The sequence below is a fragment of the Macaca thibetana genome, chromosome 1 (assembly GCF_024542745.1).
Source record: "Macaca thibetana thibetana isolate TM-01 chromosome 1, ASM2454274v1, whole genome shotgun sequence".
Taxonomy (NCBI): domain Eukaryota; kingdom Metazoa; phylum Chordata; class Mammalia; order Primates; family Cercopithecidae; genus Macaca; species Macaca thibetana.
This window is the reverse complement of record NC_065578.1, coordinates 208,840,471-208,866,921: the sequence shown is the minus strand read 5'-3', so window position 1 is coordinate 208,866,921 and position 26,451 is coordinate 208,840,471. Positions and strand designations below refer to the sequence as shown.

General features: G+C 35.4%; 1 protein-coding gene across 8 annotated transcripts in view; it reads right to left on the bottom strand.

Annotated features, from left to right (window-relative positions):
- RYR2 (ryanodine receptor 2) overlaps positions 1-26,451 on the bottom strand; it is a 795,071-nt gene that overhangs the window by 415,774 nt on the left and 352,846 nt on the right. For all 8 annotated transcript variants that reach the window (XM_050770606.1, XM_050770614.1, XM_050770624.1 and 5 more), the window contains exons 11-12: positions 11,107-11,181; positions 4,349-4,505 (exon numbers count right to left, since the gene is read on the bottom strand). In XM_050770606.1, coding sequence (XP_050626563.1) covers positions 4,349-4,505; positions 11,107-11,181 — 232 coding nt within the window. The remainder of the gene's footprint in view (positions 1-4,348; positions 4,506-11,106; positions 11,182-26,451) is intronic.

Sequence of the window (26,451 nt, the reverse complement as noted above, 5' to 3'; positions counted from 1 at the left end):
CAAATAAAGTTGTTTTAGATGTGCCTTGTAATGTCAGTATAATTTATACTGCATCCCCCAATATGAAATTATTTAATTTTAAATTGTGATACAGTCCATTTATATATATTGATAAGCAAATAGAGTGGGCCATATTTTAGGTTTCACTTTGTCGCATTTTAGGTTTTCTGTTTTCATACTTTCTTTAGAGCCATTCACTCTGTGGTCTAATTTTCCTCATTGTCTGTATGTCTGTGACAGTGTTTATGCCTCTGACTCTTTAGTAACCCTTTACTTCTTTTTATTAGGCTGGATTATGCATGATGAAAAAGGTAGCGTGTTCCTCTTTCTCTCACCAACTTTTCTCTCTTCCATCATCTTGTTTTAGTAAATGTTATTATATTTGAGTGTTTCCTTTTTGGCTGTTAAATATTTATGATTCCATTACTTGAGTTTTCAATCTTAAGAAGATCTTTGACTTCTGTTTCATAGAAAGCAATTGGAGCACCTACTGTACATTTCACTCTTCCTCTTTTTCCTCCAAGTTTTGTTAGATCTATTCTGCCTGTTTATTTTATTTTTTTACTTTTAGTTTTTCTATAGAGTCTTGGTCTCACTGTGTTGCCCAGGCTGGAGTGCAGTGGGCATGATCATAGCTCACTGCAGCCACAAACTCCTGGGCTCAAGAGATCTTCCCACCACAGGCTCCCAGGTTTAAAAATACTCAAGTTTGGCAAATCATTCCAATGTCTTCCATTGTGATGTACCAGTTCATGTTTTTCTACCTCTTCGAGATTTTATTTGGGTAAGTTATATTTTGCTAGGAGGGTATCAATTTCTCCTAGTTTTTTTAATTTACTGTCAAAAAGCTGAATGTCATTTTAACAGGTAGCACCTTCTTTACTTGAAAAGGGTTTCGACCATCAAATAATTGGTTCTTCTTTAGTGGGCTGAATTTTTTTTCTTTCCACACAGAGGTGCTATCAGTAGATAAACTAGCAAATTCCCACCCCTGTGCTAGCTAGATTTAAGAAAGAAGCCCACATCCCCATAATGGGATTAACTGTGCTTTCCAGTTACAGAGACAAGCAGCAATTCCGGCCTACCTTGAGGTCCACTGAGCACCCCACTGTAGCAACCCTCTAAGAGCCCACAGAGCAAATATATAGGTACAGATGCTTTGTAAGGATAATGAGGTTTTACCAGCTGTGCTTCTCTATTTTCACAATGGAGAATAAAGACCTACCCCGACTGTCTTTCCTGGAGCTCTCCAGTTAACTCATAGATTCAGAGGCATCTTCTACCATTTGGTGTGATGCAGAACAGGAGTTGAAAGAGAAAGGCACTGGGAATGTTCATTCAGGACACTGTCTTTTCAGAATTACTTCTGGTCTCCCCACAGCTTATTTTGGCTTGAGTTTTATTTATAATAATATATATGTATGAATATATGTATATATTATATAACTATAGAAACAACCTAAATGTACCATAAAAGGTAATGATTACATAAAGAGTAATGATTGCGTAAATCATAGTGTATACATACATACTGGGATAGTATGCAGCTGTCAAAAATATAAAATATAAAAATACCTACTATTTGAAAGCAGAACACAAAACTACAGTCATATTTTGTAATGTACAGTTGATTCTTGAAGGACATGAATTTGGACTGTGCAGGTCCACTTATACATGCATTTTCCTTCATCTCTGATATCCCTGAGACAACAAGACTAGCCCCTCTTCTTCTTCCTCCTCCTCCTCAGCCTACTCAACGTGAAAACAAAGACCAATTTTGTTGATGGTCCACTTCCACCTAAGGCATAGAAAATATATTTTATCTTCCTTATGGCTTTTTTTTTTTTTTTTTTTTTTTGAGACAGAGTCTCACTCTATCACCCAGAGTGGAGTGCAGTGGCCTGATCTCAGCGAAGTTCATCCTCTGCCTCACAAGTTCAAGCGATTCTTCTGCCTCAGCCTCCCGAGTAGCTGGAACTACAGGCACATGCCACCACGCCTGGCTAATTTTTGTATTTTTAGTAGAGACGACGCTTCACCATGTTAGTCAGATTCACCTGCCTCGGCCTCCCAAAGTGCTGGGATTACAGGGGTAAGCCACCGCGCCCAGTCTTCCTTATAGTTTTCTTAATAATATTTTCTTTCTTTTCTTTATTGTAAGAATACAGTTTATAAGATATACAACATTAAAAATATGTGTTAATCAACTATGTTATCGGTAAGGTTTCCAGTCAACAATAGGCTATTGGTAGTTAAGTTTTTGGAGAGTCAAAATGTAAATTTCAATTGCATGGGGGAGGGGTATTGGTGATCCCTAATCCCCATGTTGCAAGGTTGTGTACATTTGGACAGTAAAAGAAAATGATTAGGAAGGAAATTCATCTAAATGTTGATATTCTGCATAATTAGGTAGTTCTTACTCTTACTTTTTTTTTTGTATTTTCTAAACTTTCTAAGACAAACATGTACTGCTTTCAAAATCAGAAGAAATGAAATATGATTAAAGCACTAAAAAACTTTTAAGTAGCTGTAAATCACTACTTTTAACTTTGTTTGTTACAATTATCATTCTAAATGATGTTTTCTTATATGTTAGATATTATTTATATGAAATACATTATTAAGAGTATAGTGAAATATTTTATTTTCATAATTAGGAAAATTAATGTTCTCTATTTTCTGCACTCACTGGAGCAATCCAGGCCATAGACCTCATGTAGAAATAAAGTAGTCAGTGGCCTCTGGTGACAACTGCAAATACAAGCTCTATGGGACACCTTCAAAGTTCAATAAATATTTATGTTTATGCTGCCAATCCTATGCTGTGACAGGACACCATAATAAAATTAATGAAATGGAATTTATTAAGCATGCAGAAAATTGGTCTTTTAGGGTAAATGTTTTACCTAAATAGGGAATAATCATTTAATAAGGCTTGTAAAATATTTAGAAGATTTTACCTAACATATAGATCTCTAGAGAGAGGCAAAGTAAAAATTTAAACCTAATCCAATATTGAAAAAGCATTGTAGTGCATGTATTATAGTTCTACTAAGCCAAATCATGACCTTGTTTTGAATATATTATACATGGTACTTAACATCTTTTCCTGATCTAATAACACTGCTATCAAAAATCCAACTTGAATTGAGCCAGCATACAAAATATGGGGAAGGGTGATTGAATCCTAAGAATTTCCTAGTAGTGAAAGAACAAAATAATATGTTTTTTTTTTTAATGAGCCCTGAATAACACTGTGAAGATGCCTACACCAAGGAGTATGCACTAATCGCAGAAATACAAAGTGAAATCTTTATCTATTTAAAGGAACAAAGCTTTGCCTTTCTAAGATGAAAGCTAGTTAGTAGCTTAATATTGTTCCAATCATCCTTCCCAAGTTTCACAATCTTCATTAAATTATGAACAGAAATATGCAATTGATATGGTTTGACTCTGTGTCCCCACCCAAATCTCATCTCAATTTGTAATCCTCACATGTTGAGGGAAAGAGGTGATTGGGTCATTGAGGGGGAGTTTCCCCCATGCTGTTCTCCTGAGAGTAAGTTCTCATGAGATCTTATGGTTTTTTTAAGTATTTGATGCTTCCCCCTTCACACTCACTCTCTTGCTCTCTCGCCTGCTGCCATGTAAGATCTGCCTGCTTCCCCTTCTGTCATGATTGTAAGTTTCCTGAGGCCTTCCCAGCCATGCACAAGTGCAAGTCAATTAAACTCCTTTTCATTATAAATCACCCAGTCTCAGGTATTTCTTTATAGCAGTGTGAAAATGGACTAATATAGCAATTATCATAAAAATGATTCAGTAGGGATAAGGATAAAGGTCTGCATATAAGAATGGATGTATAAATGTATCTTTGAGACACAGATTCCAGTGTGCTTTATCCTCATACTGTAACCCAAAAACATCACAATATCTGTGGTTACTGTATACTGTCAATGCTTAAGAAAACAGGAAGGAGCTGGATGGATGTGTTTTAAGAACCATCAACCACGTGAAACACCTTTCCTTTGATGATGTATAATAGGTATTTTTTTACAGCTTCATACTATTCCAACATGTATGTATACAGTATGATTTATGCAATCACTACCCTTTATGTAATCATTACCCTTTAGTGTACATTTAGGTTGTTTCTAGAGGCAGGTTTTAATGGTTAAGAAAATCGGTTTTACTGGAGAGGAATGGATGGAAGAGAAACTGGGAATTTAGAAATACACATATGACAAACTTACATCATTTATTTTCTCATTTCTTTTCTCATTTCTAACATCAACAGAAACATGACAGGGTAACATGTATAGGAAACCCAAAATATTTTCTGTCTCACCTTGGAAGACCGGAAGGTAAATGCTGTTGATTTTACATCAGCTTTCTCTTTGTCCATGAGTAGAAGGTTTTTGTCTTCCATGAGACTCAAGTATTTTCCTGTTGTGACATGGCGTAGTCGGAACGGCTGGCCCCATCTTATGTGGCTTCCACTCCACCTAATGAAAACAGTTAGGACTTGATCCAATAGCACCCACAATCACAGAAGGAGCAGCTACTGAAACACATGTCAGATAGTGAACAGTCATATATATTGTCTTACTTAATGTTCTCAAAAAACTTAGGATGTTAGTGATATTAATTTCATTTCACAAATAACAAAACGGCTCTTCAGAATGATTAAGTAATATACAAAGTCATAAACCTTATAGTAAGAAGAAGTTAAATTTAACTCAAGGTGTTCTGACTTTAAACACCATACTATCCACACAGCACCCTATTCTATGCAGAGATAACTAAGAACTTGTGCTCTAAGTCAACCTCTAATACAGATTAGTCAAGCTCTAATGCAGATAATGCAGGAAGTATAACTTCAAATAATATTTCAGCATTTACTAGTTAAAAACTGTTGTATTTGCACAGACTTGAAAAATAGTAGTATTGTGGTCAATGTCTAAGTGTGATTAATTGGAACTCATATATGTAAACTGAAGTATATAGTTAGACTACATTTACCTGACAAAATAAATGTATTCTTATACTTTACATTTCAATATTGTGGAACAATTACATTATTAGAATCCGATGAACAAAAAAGATAAACCAAGAAAATGAAAATTCTAAAAAAGTCAGGAAAAAAATGTAATAAACAGAAAATATAGAATGTGTCAGTAAAAAGATAAGTGATGATCATTAAAAATTTGCTTTAAAGGATACTGAATGTTCTTAATGCACAGAAATGATAAATGTTTGAGATGATGGATATGCTAATTACTCTGATCTGATCACTATACATTACCTGTATTAAAACATCACTTTGTACCCCATAAGTATGTACAATTATCATTTGTCTATTAAAAATAAATAAAATGACTTTCAGGTAGGATAACATAGAAAAATCAAAATACAAGCTGTTCTTGCTTTGCACATTACCTTGTTAACTGAAGGTTGTGCATTTAGGAGCTTTAACCATGCTAAGGTGCAGAGCGATGGCACAGTTCTATTGTACATGACTTTCCCTTAACACCGTACCATGCAAAGTGAGGACAGCCCATATATATCTTTGAGAAGAGACAAGCTTAAGATCAAAGCATGCAAGACAACTGAAAATATATGAGTAGAAAAGATTCAACAAGCAAATAAACATAAAAAGGAAATGGCAGATTTGACATTAGATAATTTCCAATTCAAGGTCAAAAAGCACAAAAGGTATACAGCCAGATATTTTATGAAGAAAAAGTGTATACTCTAAAAATAATGCATGTTGTAAAGCTTCATATGTCAACAACAAGCAGAAAATGAAACATAAGGATAACTTTTTAAAAGACAGTTTACAGTGGATGGTTTTGTCAAAATACAATGAGTCAAAGAAAAAGTAAATATATGGACAGTTTCAATATAATCTTATTACTTAATAAACTTGGGTTTATATAGACTCATTAAAAATGTTTGTGTTCTACAAATTGAGAACACTTGTTTCAAAGCTAGCAATCTTTTAGTAAATTATAAATCAATTTAATGTTGTTTTCCTAACCTGGATTTCTGACTTGAGATATTAGCATAGAAAACTAGCAGTAGAATGTTATAACAAGTTCATTTTCACATGAATTTGTTTATAAGGACAATTAATTTGGAAAGTCCCCCAACTAAGTTAATAACCATGTACTAATAAAACGAGATAACACAGTATTGTCTTAAAATGAAATTAAAGTTTGTTACCAATAATAGCATATTAAAGTATTTCTATTTTGGAAATAAACAAGCTTCTAAAAATCCTCCTCTTATAAAATTAAGTGTATTGTTTGCAAATACTATGAAAACCACTATTATTATTATTATTAAGACGGATTCTCACTCTGTCACCCAGGCTGGAGTACAGTGGTACGATCTTGGCTCACTGTAACCTCTGCCTCCACCTCCCGGGTTTAAGCAATTCTGTAGTCCCGGCCTCCTGAGTAGCCAGGAGGATAGGCACATGCCATCATGCCCTATATTTTTGTATTTTCAGTAGAGATGGGGTTTCACCATGTTAGCCAGGATGGTCCTGATCTCCTGACCTCATGATCGGCCCCCCTCAGCCTCCCAAAGTGATGGATTACAGGCGTGAGCCACCCTGTGCCCAGCCACAATTATTTTTAATATTTGTTTCCATTATTTGAAAAACAATGAAATTTTGGAAAATATTAATTTTGGAAATAATGAATAACTTCCAAATAATATTTCATGTTAATCATCAGAGAACACACCTTCATTTTCAAAATAGCTCAAAATTTTGACCAGATACATAGTATTTACTAGTGCATCTGGAAGATGTTCTGGGCTCAGTTCTATTCAATAGAACTCATATGTACCAGGGCTCCTTTCAAGTCTCTAAGAGGATTCTGGTAGAAACGGAACGAATGTGGCCAGTTCTTGGCAAAACCACTGCAAAGTCTAAGCACATTAGCACATTTGCTTTCCTATCCAGCCACTCAAACTAGCCTGGTCTCACATGCCCAGACCTCCACCTCCTCCCAAATGAGAGGGCAAATCCAAAAGTATCAAGAGACAAGAAAATCATATGTAGGAAAAACTAAAATTGGCAATAGTAATGGAGTTTTATAAAGCAATTTCCTATGGTAACATCAAAAACTGTGCCCTATGTATTATTGATATTTACTCAAAATTACCTCAAAGCAAATTGGGCAATAGTGAGTACTTCTTTATGATATGTCACCCTTTAATTTTATTTATTTGTAACATAAAAAATAGAACTTGAACTAGATATAATTCATAGTTTTTATTTCAATGATTATTCCTATTATAGGAACTAATATATATCTCACAATATCCCTATAATTTTGCCTTGGAGTACAATATAGAAGAGCATTTTCTATTCAATTTAACTCCCTACATCAAAACCATTTATTTAAAAGGCTATAATACTGAAAAACTTTTGACAATAATTTTATTTGTGTATGCAGTATAAAATATATAATGAATGGACCACATCAACTACAACAAATATATAGTTTAGGATCTCATTGGAGAAAAGAGAAGACCTAGTATCCCAAATATTGAATATAAACATTGCCATTAGGTAATATAATTGTATCATAAACAAAATCAGGATCTTCACTATAAATTCCTAAATATAAAGCAAAATTAGTAATTATGTGGCCATTGCATATAAGACACGTAAACTTCCTAGAATGAAAGGGATTTAATTTAAAAAACTAAAAGCCGGCCGGGCACGGTGGCTCAAGCCTGTAATCCCAGCACTTTGGGAGGCCAAGACGGGTGGATCACGAGGTCAGGAGATCGAGACCATCCTGGCTAACACGGTGAAATCCCGTCTCTACTGAAAAATACAAAAAACTAGCCAGGCGATGTGGCAGGTGCCTGTAGTCCCAGCTGCTCGGGAGGCTGAGGCAGGAGAATGGCGGGAACCCGGGAGGCGGAGCTTGCAGTGAGCTGAGATCCAGCCACTGCACTCCAGCCTGGGCGACAGAGCGAGACTCCGTCTCAAAAATAAATAAATAAATAAATAAAACACTAAAAGCCCCTAAACTGAATGTAGCTCGATTTACGTATCTACAATAAAGCCAAAGTAGGTTAGAGAGTCAGTGTAATGTGAAAAACTTCTTAAAATAATTATATTCTATACATATGAATCCCCTACTTTCCTACTGCTAGACAGGAAGGTGAAATTTAATCAAGGGTCACAAAGAGCAAAACATCTCTCTTTAAGCTGCTAAATGGCTGAAAACCTGCGTGCTCTGCCTTCTCTGTGGTGTTCCCCTCAGTGACATCTGGACTCCGAGAAGCAATTAGCATCCGCCTGTGACTGACCATGAGATCATGTCCTTTCTTTACAATGATCATCCATAATCAAAGTGAAAATAAACTCCAAACTTCTATTTCAAAATACAAACATAAGCAACAGTAGAGAGACAGGATCAAGCCTACTAAATGCAGAAGTTTGCAGAATAATCTAGATTTATGTAGTCACAGCTCATCAATAATATTAATAACAATAAAAACAAAGTCCTGTCAGGTTTTCAAAAGCTCTTGTGCTATTTTTTAACCAAAAATAAGATAGATTTAGGGTCTCTCTCTACAAAAAAGATAAATATTTCTTTAAGCTCTCAATCATGAAGTATAGGTATGTCTCTAAATTTTGAAAACACACCTTCAATCTGTTTTATAAGGGCAACACAACCTCTCTAAACTGCACTTAGAGTGACAATTTAATTACATATATAATTAGTAATTATTTATACAATTAATTAGTATAAACGCTTCTTTGATCTTTCATTTTTATAATATCCAGAGTAAAAAATATGAGTAATACTTAAAATCTCGTTCCTTAAATTATCTGAATAATTACAAAACATATAAAAGCTATGAGTTTTCCTTTGTTTGCCTTAGAAGTCTGTCTCTTCTTTTCCATCTCATTATGATATGCATTTCTAATAAAAATTGTCTTTTAAGTTGAGTATTTACCAAAAGTTTTAATATTTAGGTAGATTTGATCAATTGTGTCTCTGTATCAAAGAAATTTAATATTATCAATTAGTTATTAATGACAATATAGAATAACTTTTTAAAGTTATAGACTTACTAACATAAGAAATATAAGAAATTAATTTATATGAATATTTTTGTTGCACAGGAGTAGGATGTAGTAAAAAGGAAAAACTGAATAATATATATTTTTATTGTTAAAGAGGAACATTTTCAATAAACAAAGGTATTAAACCACGGCATTACTTACAGTCAATTGGATACTTTGAAAAGGGTAATGTAACCATTTTATTTTAAAGTATCACTATTTAAAATACACTGGAAGTTATATTCTTTTTTTTTTTTTTTTTTTTTTTTTTTTTTTGAGATGGAGTCTTGCTTAGTCACCCAGGCTGGAGTGCAGTGGTGCAATCTCGGCTCACTGCAAGCTCTGCCTCCCAGGTTCATGCCATTCTCCTGCCTCAGCCTCCCGAGTAGCTGGGACTACAGGCGCCCGCCACCATGCCCGGCTAATATTTTGTAGTTTTAGTAGAGACGGGGTTTCACCGTGTTAGCCAGGATGGTCTCGATCTCCTGACCTAGTGATCCACCGGCCTTGGCCTCCCAAAGTGCTGGGATTACAGGTGTGAAGTCACCGCGCCCAGCCCACTGGAAGTTATATTCTAAGGATCTAAACTGATACAGGATTTCTATGTCAACCTCACAATGTTCAAGAATGTACAAAGTTTTTCAAAATTATTGTATGGGTCACATAAGCAAAAAACAACTGAAGGCCACTAAACTATTCTCATCACCATTAGACAGGCAATAATCTCAAAATAAAATGTCTATAAAGATAGTTAGAACAGGCCAGGAGTGGTGGCTCACACCTGTAATCCCAGCACTTTGGGAGGCTGAGGCGGGCGGATCATGAGGTCAGGAGATTGAGACCATCCTGGCTAACATGGTGAAACCCCGTCTCTACTAAAAATACAAAAAATTAGCCGGGCATGGTGGCGGGCACCTGTAATCCCAGCTACTCGGGAGGCTGAGGCAGGGGAATGGTGTGAACTTGGGAGGCAGAGCTTGCAGTGAGCCAAGATTGCACCACTGCATTCCAGCCTGGGCGACAGAGCAAGACTCCATCTCAAAAAAAAAAAAAAAAAAAAAAAAAAAAAAAAAAAAAAAAAAAAAAAAAAAGACAGTTATACTAGAGTAAGATAGCCCTCATTCCCAGCCATAGAGTCTCTTATCCTAAATCAATAATGTATTTAAAACCCAAGACAAATCAATTATCATCCTAAATCAATAAAGTCTTTAAAACCCAATATACTAGGAAACAAATACATTGAAAATTTACTGCTTTTAGGCAAAGGACTAAAGCTTCCAATTATTAAAAAAAAAATGACATTTTAATTTTACTTAAAATAGTTCAAAATGACACCTTCATCATCATACTGTACTCATTTACAGAAACTAAAAGGAAATATTCAGACAAGTCATCACAAAAATATACTCTACACATTTATATGTTTCATAAATATTAATATATAAAAACTCTCATTACTATAATGAATACACAGTGACTTTTATTGCAATGCAGATTTGTACTTAGCTATCAAGTGATTTTTAAGTAAATATAGTGACTTCTAGTAATGACTCTGTCCTACTGCTCATGTTCAAGTTTCCTGTTTTAAATGCACTTTTAGAAGGTTAAATCCACAGTCTGTCAGATCTGAGATGTGCGACAGGCTTGCAAAGAACTTGTCTTGTCTCCAAATCTTACATCACTCTGTCCTAGTAGCCATTTCTGCCAAGAGATGCATGGTCTGGGATGAGATGATGTTAAAAAATCGAATGAGGCTAAAGACGAAAGCAGACTGTACAAAATTACTGCTTATTTCTCAGGTTTGACAGCTGGTGAACTGAGGCTAAAGAAAAGATAAAGGTAGGTGAACGGAAATAGACAAAAGAGAAAATCTCCACCACTTTCCCGGTGTTTCCTTTGCTCGCTTGCTTGCTGTAGTTTTCAGCATGACCGGCTGACATAGAAGCGCAACACTGAGCTATTTGGTGCACTTGGTGCATTAGGCTGTGTTTGGAAGTTCTACTTACGCAACTCTTAGTGTCTCTAGTCTCCAAAGGGAACGTGCATGAACAGACACAGCGCCACCTTCGTAATGAACAGTTCTGTTTCAACAAACAAACAAAAGCCCAAATGTGAGTTAAACACGTTTCATTCTTTGGATTCTAATTTTTTGAAGCTAATTAGAAGAGAAAAGCAAATGGCCTGTGAATAAACTGTTAAAAGTTATACTTTTTTGGCAGGAGACAGTATAGCTGGAAATAAAAATAACCAAAATAACAGTAACAGTGATCAACCTAAGTTTTCCCTGAATAAACAATTATTTAAACATATTCTCTCTTGCCATTTTCTCCCTCTAATCTCATTCATTCTCTTTCTCTCTCTCTCTCTCTCTGTTTCTCCCCATCCCTCCCGCCCAGTGAATAGATTTCACCTTACTTATCCAACTTAGGTCCATGAAAGTACTCTGTGAAAAGTTTAGGTATAGTTTAATGTATCATTATTTGGACATAGGTATATAAATATTTGCACTTCCAAATTCTGTTTTAGATTATTTAAAGCATTTTAAAGAAATGTAAGAACACTAATTCTTAATATTTTAACAATATTGCAATCTGCAATTTATATCAAAATATCAATATCCAAGAAGTCTCAAAAATGGAACTTCTTTGGATGCATTATCACATGCACCCAAATTCTAAAACCCTCATAATAATAATGTGTTAATATGTCATACATAATGCTAAGTAATTGCTATAATTATCCAAATTAATGACTGCACCAACGCCTTGAGATTGTTTTGGAAACCAAAGCTGATGCACATTCCCTCTTTCTTCCCTGAGTGTTAACTATCTTCCTCTCTATAGGGTCTGTCTTATGTAAACACATGAAAGTCTATCCTGCCTCACACACGGCAGTAATACCATGTCTACTCCTGTCAGTTTCCAGTGGGCTCCAATCTTGCTTCCAGACCCATTTCTCCACTGAAACAGATTTTGCTAAACTCATCAATGACCTTCATGTTACCAAATCCATTACTTTCTTTTTAACACTATGGAAACTCCTATTGTCTTGAAAGTTTTTCTAACACATTCTCACCTGCCTTTCCTCCTACCTGTTTAGCTATTCCTTCTCATTCTGTCTTTATTGTGGAACATTTCAAACATACACAAAGATAAAGATAATATTAAAATAAATCCCCATACACCTAGCACATGACATCAACAACGATGGGACATCAACATAGGGACAACCGCGTTTTACCTATAACCTCTACTTACCCCTCCACATGCATCTCTAAAAATAATTATTTGATATGGGGAAATATCTAGTCTGTGTTTGAACGTCCCAAATTGCCTCACAGATGTTTTTAATTTTCCCTTGTTGATTTTTCAAATCAAGTTACAAAAAAGACACACTTATCAGTTAGGGGTCTTCAGTTTCTTTTATTCTAGAATAGTCCCCATTCCTCTCTTGTCTTCCCTTCTTGCCATTTATTAGATGATAATCAGTCTGCACCATATGTCCTGGAGGACTTTCTACATTCTAGATTTGACCAACAGCCTTCCTGTGGTGTTTTTTTTTTTTTTTTTTTTTTTAAACACATCCCTCTAAATTGGTAGTGAGATCTAGAAATCTAGAAGCTTGTCCAAGTTTGAATTTTGGCAAGAACATTTCACAAATTGGTGTTTGTACTTCCCATTATAACAAAACAGGGGTACATAATTGTCTATTTCTTTAGATAACATTGGATCAGTTGGTTCAGGATCACCCTAATCCATCCATTAGGACCTAAGAGTTTTAGGTAGTAGGTTGGTGCAAAAGTTATTGCAGTTTTTGCCATCAATAACCAGTGTCCATAACAGTGATTTTCAACTTTTGCTGCATAAAGTACTCACATGGATAGTTTTTAGAAATCCTTATGTACACCTTCCCCAATGACATTAATCAGATCTGGAGTCAGGACTTTAAAAACTCTCTCGCTGGTTGTAATGGGAAGCCAAGCCTCGGAAAGCACGGTCTAAGTAAGTTACTCCGCAGCAGCACTATTGATGCTTGGGGCTGCGTGATTCCCTGTTGGGCTGTCCTGTGCATTGCAGGATCTTTACAGCCCTGCCCTCTACCAACTAAATGCCACCAGTAGCCTCCCACCAGCTGTGACAACCAAAAGAGGTCTCCAACATTGCCAGATGTCCCTTTGGGGCCAAAACCACCCTCAGTGTAGAGCCACTGACTTAGGTAAGTGGCTCTCAGTCTTCAGTGAGGTAGAATCCTCTCCCTTTGAGGGCTTCTTAAGACCCAGATTGCTTATCTCACTTAACATACGTCCTCTAGGCGCAACCATGTTGCTATGAATGACAGAATGTCATTTAAAAATTACAAGTAGATTGGAGATGTAAGTTCTAGCATTTGATAGCACTATAGCATGACTGTGGTTAACAATTTATAACATATTTTCAAATAGCTAGAAGAGAAGATTTTGAATGTTCCCAACAAAAAGAAATTATAAATGTTTGAGTTGATATATATGCCAATGGCTGATTTGATCATTCTATACTGTATTATGTATTGAAATGTCATATTGTACCCCATAAATATGTACAATTATGTGTCAATTAAAATAATTTTTTAAAAAGAGGTTGCTGGCCCCATCCCCAGAGTTTCTGAGTGGCCACATCTTAGGGTGAGGCCCAATAATCTGCATTTCCAACAAATTCCCAGGTGATATTGATGGTCCATATTTTGAAAACCACTTGACTAGATCCATTATTTCATTTTGGCAATGGTACTTAACCTTGGTTGTATGTTAGAATCACCTGGAAAGCTTTAAAAAGTCCAATGCACACTCAGACTAATTAAATAACACTGAATGACAAAATACAGACATTGTGCACGTCTGTGTGTGTATATACACATATATAAATAGATGCACTCACACACAGACACAGCTTTTTAAATACATTTGACCTTTAATAAGGGTCTTTTACTTGACCACAAAGAAAATGTTATCAGATTTTTAAAAGAGTTTTACTCATCATATTTTCTGATCATAAACAAAAAAAATTAGAAACAAATACTGAAAAGACAAGAAATTGACAACTTGGAAAATGAAGAAACTTCTAAATAATTCATGGGTCAAAGAGGGAATCAAAATTATACTCTATCTAGAATATAATGAACAGAAAAGTACTTCTTAACAAATCTGTGATTCACAGGTAAACTTTGAACACTTTTAATCTGCAATTCTTTAATTATTAAACAAAAAACATAAACAAAGAATTGCCTGAAGACATGAAATAGAGAACAAAATAAACCAACAGAAAATAGAGGAAGAAACTCAATGATGTACTGTTAAATAAGATGCAGGAGTGCTATCGTGAATAGTGCCGCAATGAACATACGTGTGCATGTGTCTTTATAGCAGCATGATTTATAATCCTTTGGGTATATACCCAGTAATGGGATGGCTGGGTCATATGGTACTTCTAGTTCCAGATCCTTGAGGAATCGCCATACTGTTTTCCATAATGGTTGAACTAGAGTGGCACTATTTACAATAGCAAAGACTTGGAATCAACCCAAATGTCCATCAGTGACAGACTGGATTAAGAAAATGTGGCACATATCCACCATGGGATACTATGCAGCCATAAAAAAGGATGGGTTTGTGTCCTTTGTAGGGACATGGATGCAGCTGGAAACCATCATTCTCAGCAAACTATCACAAGAACAGAAAACCAAACACCGCATGTTCTCACTCATAAGTGGGAACTGAACTATGAGATCACTTGGACTCGGGAAGGGGAACATCACATACTGGGGCCTATTATGGGGGGCGGGGGAGGGATTGCATTGGGAGTTATACCTGATGTAAATGACAAGTTGATGGGTGCTGACGAGTTGATGGGTGCAGCACACCAACATGGCACAAGTATACATATGTAACAAACCTGCACATTATGCACATGTACCCTAGAACTTAAAGTATAATAATAATAATAATAATAATAATAAAGAAAAAGAAAAAAAAGATGCAGAAGTGTATACTATGTACATTTTCTGTGCAAGTTATCACTAAAAATCTATCATATATGTATATATGCAAACATATATCTGTATGAGCACGGAGAAAGTTGTCAAATGATGAACATCAAACTATTAGTATTAATTACATTAGAGGAACAATTACATAAGGTATAGAGAAATTAAGCTCAAAAAATTTTAAAAAGGTCTCTAAGATACAAATAGCATGAATAATATATCTTTGCAAAATTATATGGATTTCTACAATAAAGTGAAGAATTATCATGCAAATATTTTACTTTGATAACTTTACCTTTTGAATTTAACAATGATCTTTTATAAAAATCTAATGGTATTTTTATTAAAATTTTAAAAGACAGCAAGTGCAGAATGTCAATGGTTGTCTAATCAAGTCTTCATGGGCTGTTTCAGACTGAAAATTGGCACTACAATATCAAGATCTTAAATACATAGGCTTTTCAGTCCCATCATAAAGGACATTAAGGACATTCAAACTCATTGAGAAATCAGCCCACCTAGAGGAATACACCTGCTCTATGAAGGGATTGTCCCTTTTCCCTGCAATGCATTTCAAGTACCAAGTCAGAGTCTAGAAGGGCAATTGTCCTGAAGACAACAAGTTTACCAAATGGTATTACCAACTTTGAACTCATACAAATAAATGATTATACTCAGAGCAAATGCCCTTTCAGCTGGAAGACTGAAAAGGGAGAAAGATTCTCTAAGAAATTACACAGACTGAGAGCAACAGCACCTTTTGAGCTAATCATCACAAGATATTTTAATGCAAATGGCAGGAAGGATGCCAGAATTTAGGAAGGTCGATGGATATGAAAATACAAAAGAGCTCATGCAGCTCTTTGTTAACTGGAGACTATTTTTACAATGTACTAAAACAGTGTTACAGCTACTGGGAAAATAAGTATGTGCTAAAAGAACTGGACATTGTTATTATTTTGAACAGAATTTTGTTTAAAAATTTTAATCTCATAAACCAGATAAAGTCAAAGTCACTGTAATTTCACTGAATAGGAATGTTAAAAAATATGCACGTATAATAACCAGCAGTATGAGCTTGTTCAACAGCATTTTGAAAGATTTCAGACTTCAGGCTGTAAGTTATGCCTACATAACACATTATCCTATAATATAATACATTTCATTAAGGAACTCATATTTCAGGCTGATCGCATAAAACTGCCTGAAGAGGCCCTTTAAGGTTATTCTAAGTACAAATTCTTCCCATGATACCATCAATTCCGCTGTTCATAACTATTATAATATTGTCCACTGATATAAAATTAGTTATTTTCATATTTTGGGCTATAAAACACAATTTGAGTCTTATCTCAGTTGTCGAACCACTTGTTTCTTGGTAAAAAGCAGGCACTTTGACAGCTAGGATAGTTCATCTTCAGAATCTGAGGCCCAGAAAGGACTAGCATTAGCATATTAATAAAAGCGCAAATCCTTACGAGTTCTTCATAGCTTGACAGTTGGGCATATATTTACAATAAAATTTTATAGGGCACACAATTCTAATTAGTGAACTTTAGTACAGAATCATAAAATGCATTATTAATGAAAGATTGCACACTGTAAGAGACACCTCCAACCTGCAAGGAAACCGCTTCCTTTCATTGTGAGTGCTGCCACAGGGCTCTGTGAACCAATGACATCACAGTTACTTTCTCGCTTGTTCTGCGGGGCAACTAACAGTTGATGACTCACTTTCACATTTGATTGTTACTAACTTTCTGAAGATGTCACTTCTTCGTGTGAACTTGTGCAAGCTGTTGACCTCCTCTCTGCCTCATTTTCTTCATATGTAAAATGGGAATAATTTTCACTGGATTACTGTGAAGGATGAATGAGTGATATAACACACATAGACCACTTAGAAGAGTCTTTGCACAACAAATGTCAGCTCTGAGGGTGCAGATAGTGATGGTGATGATCACAACCATGATTATGGTCATAATTTATATTCAATCCTTCCATATAGGGAGTTAAGACTCAAAAATATTTTGTCTGAATTGAATGGACTGTTGCTAAATCGATCATATTATATACTTGTTGATATTCAAAGTCCCTAAATTATAAAATTGCTCGGGACAACTAGGAAATGAAGCCTACCTATTAATAGCTTCATCATAAATCAGTCACTTCAGTGCTAACCTCCCCCTGCAATTCAATGGCAGGATCTCAGCATTCCTTTTTTAAAAAAAATAATATAATAAACACATTATTTTATACTGTTTCTATGGGTCAGGAATACAGTGTATCTTAACTAGGTGCTCATTGCTTGGTGTCTGCCTTGGAGTCTCTTGTGAGGTTGCAGTCAAGATGTTAGCTAGGGCTGCAGTCACTGGAGGTTTGAACTAGAGCTGGAGGCCCTATTTTCAAGATGGTTCAATCATATAGCTGCCATAGGCGTTTCAGTTCCTCACTATGTGATTCTCTCCATAGGTCTGCATAAGCATTTTCACAAAATGGCATGTCCTTACTCCGCTTACCTCCCCTGTCTACCTGTCCCATTATGCCCAGCATGTTCTTCAGCAGTGGTTTTTGACCTTTATGGAGTCACATGGTCACTGAGATCTAATGAAAACTAAGGACCTTCCCTCCAGGATAGCAAACTGATGCATTTACACATCAGCATTCCTTTTCAGGCATATCTGCATACTTTTTTCCTTTCTTTCTTTTATTTTTTAGACAGAATCTCAATCTGTCGCCCAGGCTGGAACACAATGGTGCAATCTCGTTCACTGCAACCTTTGCCTCCCAGGCTCAAGCGATTCTCCCATCTCAGCCTCCAGAGTAGCTGGGACCACAAGCACATGCCATCACATCTGCCTGATTTTTTGTATCATTTTATGTAAAGACAGGGTTTCACCATGTTGCCCAGGCTGGTCTCGAACTCCTGGACTCAAGTGATCTGCCCAGCTCAACCTCCCAAAGTGCTGGGATTATAAGCATGAGCCATGATGAGCCTCAGTTTGCTTTTAGTAGTTCTCTATATCAAAATGATTCTGAATATATTTGCAGTCTTAAAATTCACATACTAGTTAATATGCCTTTCTTGGGCATCTCCAGCAATATATATATATATATATATTTTTTTTTTTATTAACAAACAAAAAGTGTATATATTTATAATGTATAACATGATGTTTTGAAATATGTATACATTGTGGAATACCTAAATACTCACACATACCTAAATACACCTCTCATACTTACTATTTTTCTGTGGCAAGAACACTTAAAATCTACTCCCTTAACAATTTCCATGTATGGAATACATGGTTATTAACTACAGTCATCATGTAATATACTAAATCTCTCACATTTACTCCTCTTGTCTAACTGAAATTTTGTACCTTTTGACCAACATCTTTTCAACCTCTAGCTACCACCATTCTACTCTCTCCTTCCATGAATTTGAATTCCACATGTAAGTAAAATCATGCAGTATTTGTCTTTCTGTGCCTGGCTTATTTCACTTAGCATAATGTCTTCCAGGTTCATCCACGTTGTTGCAAATGACAGGACTGCCTTCTTTTTTAAGGTTATATAATATTCTATTGTGTATGCATTGCAAACACTTGTAAAATGACACTATAAAAAAATCAAGCTCTGAAAAGAATGCATACATTATGTAGATTAAAAGAATACTTCTTTTCCTACCTTCTCTCTTATTTAAATCCTCTTCTGAAGTCACCTGTTTTGTCACCCTTCCTGTAGCTCCAGCATAGGGATCCACTGTCTCTAGAACTGTTGGACTTGACACCCACCACTATGACTTTCATTGCCACCACAAAAGGGTGGTCTAAAACACAAGCGGACCTACTTTTTCTGTAAAAGGCCAGTTAGTAAATATTTTAGGTTTTATGAGCCATATGGTCTCTGTCCCATTATTTAATTGTTATTATCATATAAAAGCAAACATAGACAACATGTTTTTAAAAATAGGATAGCTGCATAACAATAAAACTTTATTTACAAAAAAAGACAGTGGGTTGGATTTGACCTACTGCCTTGATTGGTTGACCCTAGATCTAGAATATTCTACCCATATTATTGGTCATTTTAATCTGAGAGAAAGCTAGCTGGATAAAATTCAGGGTCTAGGGTCTTTCATAAATTGGGAGAAATGTCTTACCTTATCTATCTTGAATAACATTTCTAAATCTAGAATTCATATCTACACTGTGACAGATCTTTTTTTCCCCTTACGAGAAATATAGACAAATTTACAGTGCTTCAGAGCACTTGGCTTATCCAAAAAAGCCACATGAAAGAACAATTGGGGCATTTTTCAATCTACTTTTGTTTCTTCAACATAAAAAAGCTCTGACAAGGTTAGTGCAGTAATGCTGAATAGCTTACATAGTCTATTATTACTACAGCATCACAGACACTTTGAGACGGGCTCTAAGTGAACTTTATTTTTCTCTTTTTTACATTTACCATGACTTTTGAGCAACGGGGAAATGATACAGAACTATTCAGAACCCTATTTTCTGAATACATAACATTCTGGTTTCATTTTTTGTCAAGAAAAAGTGTATAACAAATACTGAACACCAGAAGAGGTAAATAATAATAATAAAAGACAATTCAATTAGTCACATCAAATTTTGATCATGAATCCATTACATATGTTAAAAATAGAGAAGAACAGTTTACTAGGCTCTGAAGATTTCCTTGCCAATTCATATTATAATTACATGTTACTGTAGAATATAATAGGGACAAAGAAGAAGCCATATCAATGTATTTTAGTTACTGCAATGCAGGGCAGTAATAAAATACTACTTCATTTATCCAAACTCCACTTTCAATGAATATATCACAGAATATCCCACAGAATTTCTGTGACACACCACAGAATTCAATTCTCCCTTCAAAAACCAGTAGTTATTTCATAATCTAAACAAAATATATTATAAATGTCATAACAGGTATTTCCAGAAATCACTATTTTTTATTTCAAAAGGAATGTACTGTTTGAATACGTATATGATAGCAAAAAATAAATATTTTCTCCTTTTGTATATATAAGGTAATTAAGATATCACTGAACCATAGCATAATCCATCATATCAACATGCTAAAGAAAAAAGTCATTGATCATATCAATAGATGAAGAAAAAGTATTTGAAAAAAATCCAGTGTCTATTAATAATACAAATTCTCAGGCAATGAGGAATAGAAGGGAACTTCCTCAAGTTGGTAAAGAACATCTACAAAGAATATCTACAGCTAACACCAAACTCAATCATGAGAAACTTGTTGCTTCTGCATCAGGACCAAATCAAGAATGTTCTCTTCACCACTACTACTCAAGACTGTATTAGAAGTTCTAGATGATGCAATAAGATAAGAAAAGGATATTAAATATATACAGACTGAGAAGGAAGAAATAAAACTGTTTTTCTTCATAGATGACATGATTATTTATCCCAATCTCAAAGAATCAAGAATAACAACAAAAATCTCCTGAAACTAATAGACAATTATAGGAAAGTTGCAGGACACTAATATGCAAAAATCAATTTCTTCTATGCCAGCAAAGAACAATAGGTATTTAAAGTAAAAAATATTATTTATACTAATACCAAAAAATTAAATGCTGAAATACAAATCTAACAAAATATGTACAAAATTTAAATAAGGACAACTACAAAACTCTGATTTAAAAAGTCAAACAAAATCTAAATAAATTGGGAGATATTCCATGTCCATGGATAGGAAGACTCAATATTTTCAAGATGTCAGTTCTTCCCAATTTGATCTATAGTTTCAAAGCAATCAAAATCAAAATCCCAGCAAGTTATTTTGTAGATATTAACAAACTGATTCTAAAGTTTATATGAGAAGTGAAAGACACAGAAGAGCCAACACAATACTGAAGAAGAACGAAGTTGGGAGACTGACACTATCTGATTTCAAGACTTACTATAAAGCTACAGTAATCAACACAGTGTGGTGTTGGTGAAAGAATAGACAAATAGGTCAATGGAACAGAATAGAGAACCTAGAAATAGACCCACGCAAATACAGTACATTGATCTCTAACAAAGAATCAGTAATTCAATGGAAATTCTCCCCAAATAGTACTGAAAAGACCGGATATCCTCATAGACAGACAGATAGACAGACAGACAGACAGACAGACAGACAGATAGATAGATAGATAGATAGATAATCTAGACACAGACCACACCCTTCATAAATTAACTCAAAATGGATCACAGATCTAATACAATGGAGAAAATATAGTCCTTCCAACAAACAGTGCTAGAACAACTTTATACACATGTGTAGAAAAACTAATCTAGAACACACCTGACACCTTCCACTAAATTTAGCTCAAAATGAACCATAGGCCTAAATGTAACACAGAGAACTATAAAACTGTTAAAAAAATACCATAAGAAAACATCTAGATGTTCCTGCATTTGACAATGACATTTTAGATGTCAAAAGTACATTCCATGAAATAAAAAATTGGTAACTTGGGCTTCATTAAAAGTAAAAACCTCTGATCTGCAAGAAAACACTATTAAGAGAATAAAACGACAAGCCAGAGACTGAAAGACAATATTTGCAAACACATATCTGGGAAAGGACTGGCATCTGAAATACGCAAAGAACTCTTAAAACTCAACAATTCAAAATTCACCAGAAGATCTAAGACATCTCATCAAAGATATACAGATGACAAATAAGCATTTAAAAAGATGCTCAATGTCATATGTCATCATTTGCAACCTGAGGTATCACTATTCATCAGTTACCATGGCCAAAACCTGGAATACTGCAACATTAAATGCTGGTGAGGATGCCCATTCATTGCTGGTGAGACTACAAAATGATACAGTGACTTTGGAAGACAGTTTTGCAGTTTCTTAAAAAGCTAAACATACTCTTACCATAGGATTCACCAGTTGTGCTCCTTGATATTTACCCAAATAAATTAGGTCTATTCAAAACTTGTAAATATTAATGGTAGCTTTTAATTACCACAACTTGGAAGCAACCAAGGTGTCTTCCAAAATATGAATAAACTGTAACACATCCATTGGAATGTTTTTCAGTGATGTAAAGAAATCAGCTATCAAGTCATGAAAAGATATAGAGGAGTCCATATATGCATATTGCTAAGTGAAAGAAGCCAGTTTGAAAGGGCTATAACTATATGATTATAGCTATCTATCTAACATTCTGAGAAAAGCAAAACTATGGAGACAGTAAAAAAATTTATTTTTTCAGGAGTTCAGGGGAGGGAAGAAGGAATAAATGGGGAATAGGGAATTTTTAGAGCAGTGAAATGATTGTGTGTGTTACTGCAATTGTGGATATATGTTATTAGTCAAAGTCTATAGAATGCACACCACTGAGTAAGCATAATTTAGAGAATTAAGAATAATGTGTCAATATTGCTTTATCATTTGACAATATTGACAATAATGTGTCAATATTGCTTTATCATTTATAACAAGAGTACCACACTAATACAAGATGTTAATAACAGGAAAACTGGTGAGGGAGAATTCTCTGTGCTTTCTCCTCAATTTTCCTGTAAACCTAAGAGTATATAATAAAGTCTATTAATTTTTTAAAAATCATTAAGTAATCCAGCTCAACAAATATTAATATAGTAATGAAAATATATTAGGAATATACTAGCAGGGAAAAAAGGAGGTAGTTTTTGGGGCATTTTTTTCTCCAGGATAAACAAAATAACACCAGGCTATCTCAAATAAACTTTGATTATTCTCTTTAAAAGAGAAGGATGGAGAGCTACAAATGTGTATATGTAAATGTTGCAAAAGTAAATAATATGAAGAACTATTATCTTTCTGTTCTTTCATATAAACAACAGTATATAGAAATATAATTGTATTTAACCAAAAACAAACACTAATTGCTTACCATTCATATTCTAGACACACAGGTACATATTTTACGAAAAATATTAAAAACCAAAGTTCCTGTATCCACGAATATGCAGTTTAACATGGTAAGAAAGACACGAACAACAAAAACTAGCCTATGTGGTATTATGGGGAAACTACATATAAAGAGATGGGAGAAGGGAGGGGAAGGGCGGGGAGGGGAGGAAGGGAAGGGAAGAGGAGGGAAGCGGGTGAAAGGACATAAATTGTCAATAAGAGCTCTGGAAAGTTTTCATGAGGGAGATATTTGGGTTCACCCTTGGAGCTGAGTAAGAACTCAGCACGCAAAGAAAAGAATGAGGATATGAGGAGCAAGGCAGTGGAGTAGAAAGGTTGCAGAATCTTGAAGTAGAATGCTGCCATGTTCAAAGTGCAAGAATATCTCAGTGGTTGACGGTGGGATGAAGAGAAAAAGTTAAGAAAGTTTTCTCACCTACTTTTCTGAATGGGGGTCACAAACCCACAAGGATAGAAAGGATAAGGAGTTAAAGATAAGGACTTTGGATATTAATCTGAAAGCAACAGCACGACAGAGCCGTCAACTCACAGTAAACACGAAGGTGCACCCTTAAAATTGATATCAGCAAGAGAAACAAGTCTAAGAGAGAAAAAAATAGCAATAAAATCGATAGGACTTAAAGTCCTTCTTTCTCTTATTTCAAAAACAGAAAAGTCAAGGCAAAGTTTTGAGCACAGTAGACTGGTATACATAACCAAGTTACGGACTGTAAGAAGGAAAACATCTCTGGCGGAATTAAATTAAGGTTGATATATTTGAATTGCTGTCTCAAGTGAAATTCATGCAGACATATGCAGTAAGAACTTGCACATTTAGGAGAGAAGTTCAGGAGAATGAGTCTGTGCATTAGACTTGACAGTAATGCACAAAGTTCATAGCTGAGGCTATAAGAAAGAAAAGAATGAAAACATTTTGTTCCAAGGGCATTCCATTTATGAATATATTTGAGGGGAGAACTGCATTTGACATAGCTGATCACTCCACTGCCCTTGACAATCTTCTGCTTTGATTCCACTCTCCAGGTTTTCCTCCTACCTCACTGGCGGTTGCATCCTTTTCTAGATGCTCCTCATCTCTCCAATTTATGGTCAGCTGGGTAATTTGTGTATTTTTTAGTAGAGACAGGGTTTTGCCATGTTGTCCAGGCTGGTCTCAAACTCCTGACCTCAAGTGATCCACCTGTCTCATCCTCTCAAAATGATGGGATTAAAGGTGTGAGCCACTGTGTCCAGCCTCATTTTGTCTTCTATAGACATGCTTTTTGTGTCAAGTTTAAGAACTCTATGATCCCAAAGATTGTTTTCTATCTGCGTCTTTTTCCCCTAAAACTTTTATGTTTGTTTTCCTAAAAGTCTGTTTCATATTTAAGTCTGTGATCTATTTGGAATTAGATGTGATATAAAATGTGAAGTTTAGGCCCAGGTTCTCTTTTGTGTATGTATGAAAGTCCAGTTGATCCATGTGAATGTCTTTGAAGTCTGGGGAACACGTCTCCTTTTTCCGTCTGAAGCAATCCCTCTTTCCTTTCTGTCTAAGACATTAAGCGTAACAATTGCCTTAGATTTAATCTCTGGGGACTGAAAGTCAGGAAGAGAGATGCCTTATAGAAAACTTGAGCTTTCTGCCAAGTCTCAAACCTCCCCGTAGGCAAAGAAACACAGGGACTGCTGGCTGCTTACATGGGAAGAAAGAATAGAGAAAATAGTGGGAGAAAACATAATTTAACATCACAAAAATTGTGCATGTTGGCAAGTATGTAAATTTTCTGTGGAAGAATCTGTAGCATATATTAGATTCTCAAAGATATCTACAACCCCAAAAATGCTTTTGTTTTAAATCACTGTCATCAAGATTCAGATTCCTATTCTACTGGTCCAGAGACTCTTCCCATATGTAGAGTTACTCACCTGAAATCAAGGTATTTTCAATATAGATGACTTAGCCAAGCATACTGGAGTCATTCATAGTCCTCAAAATAGTTTTCTACTCACTCAGGTTATTATGCTGGTTTATTAAAATGGCTTTCTTTCCCCTCCCCTAATTGCTGGCAGATAACAATCCTTCGGGAATTGTCAAGATAATATAAATGGGGGACCTCACAACCAAGGGTGATTCTCTATAGAGCCATCCTTAACCAAACTTACATTAAAGTGTATGAGTTATTTTTTCTCCATTTCTTTCTTTCACAAATACAAAACAACAGCATTTGTATGCAGATTCCCACATATACCTCACTACGCAAAAGGTATGCAAGAAATGAATGGCACAGCCCTGGCTGAAAACTGAATGGAAGAGATGAATATGCAGACCAACAGGGTGATCAATGGCCCTATGGGATGGAGGAAGTGAAAGTGTGGGGAAGTTAAAGACAGTCCTACTAGCAGACGTGTCCTCAATCAAGTTAAGTTTGGTTGTGTTCATTTATGACTAGACCCTCGTATTTAAATGTAGGAATCATCTGAAAAATAGTTACAGTCACCCACAATTACTCACCTGCAATTCCCATTTAGAGTTGATACTGAACAGCAGGTTCAAACTAATTATTGAAAAGAAAAGCTTTTTTGTTAACTTTTCATAGGCCGACAAAAATATCTTTCAAAATCAAAGGTCAGCAAAGACTTGGCTGATCTTTCTCACATGGTTGAATGGTTTGAATGGTAAAATATGTTTTCTACCATCTAAGTTTTACAAAAATTATAAATGGCTTCTCCCAGATTAACATTCACTTCATCCTGAATACAGTGTTGTTGAGATCTTAAAAGGTGGTGATAAGGTTTGGATTTGTGTCCCTGCCCAAATCTCACTGTGAATTATAATCCCCAATGTTGGAGGAGGGGACTGATAGGAGGTGACTGGATCATGGGGCCAGACTTTCCCCTACTATCCTTGTAATAATGAGTTCTCGCGAGATCTGGTTGTTAAAACTGTGTAGCACTTCCCCTTCGCTCTCTTCCTCCTCCTCCAGCCATGTAAGACATGCCTCCTTCCCATTCGCCTTCTGCCATGATCGTAAATTTGCTGAGGTCTCCCCAGCCATGCTTCTTATAGAGCCCGCAGAAGTGTGAGCCAATTAAAACTCTTGTCTTTATATATTGCCCAGTTTCAGGTATTTCTTTACAGCAGTGTGAGAACAGACTAATACAGATGGTGAGTTCCAGAAAGATAGTGGCTGGGCCTCAGACATGTTTTCATACCCAGCACATACCAAAAATGTCTGGGCTATATAAGTCCCTCAATAAATATTAAAGGAATTCAGCTGAGGCGATTGAAAAGCAAATCCAGTCTTAAAAGGTTATTTCAGAGTGAAATTATAAGTGTTTCGGTTGACACATTTTCATGGGAGA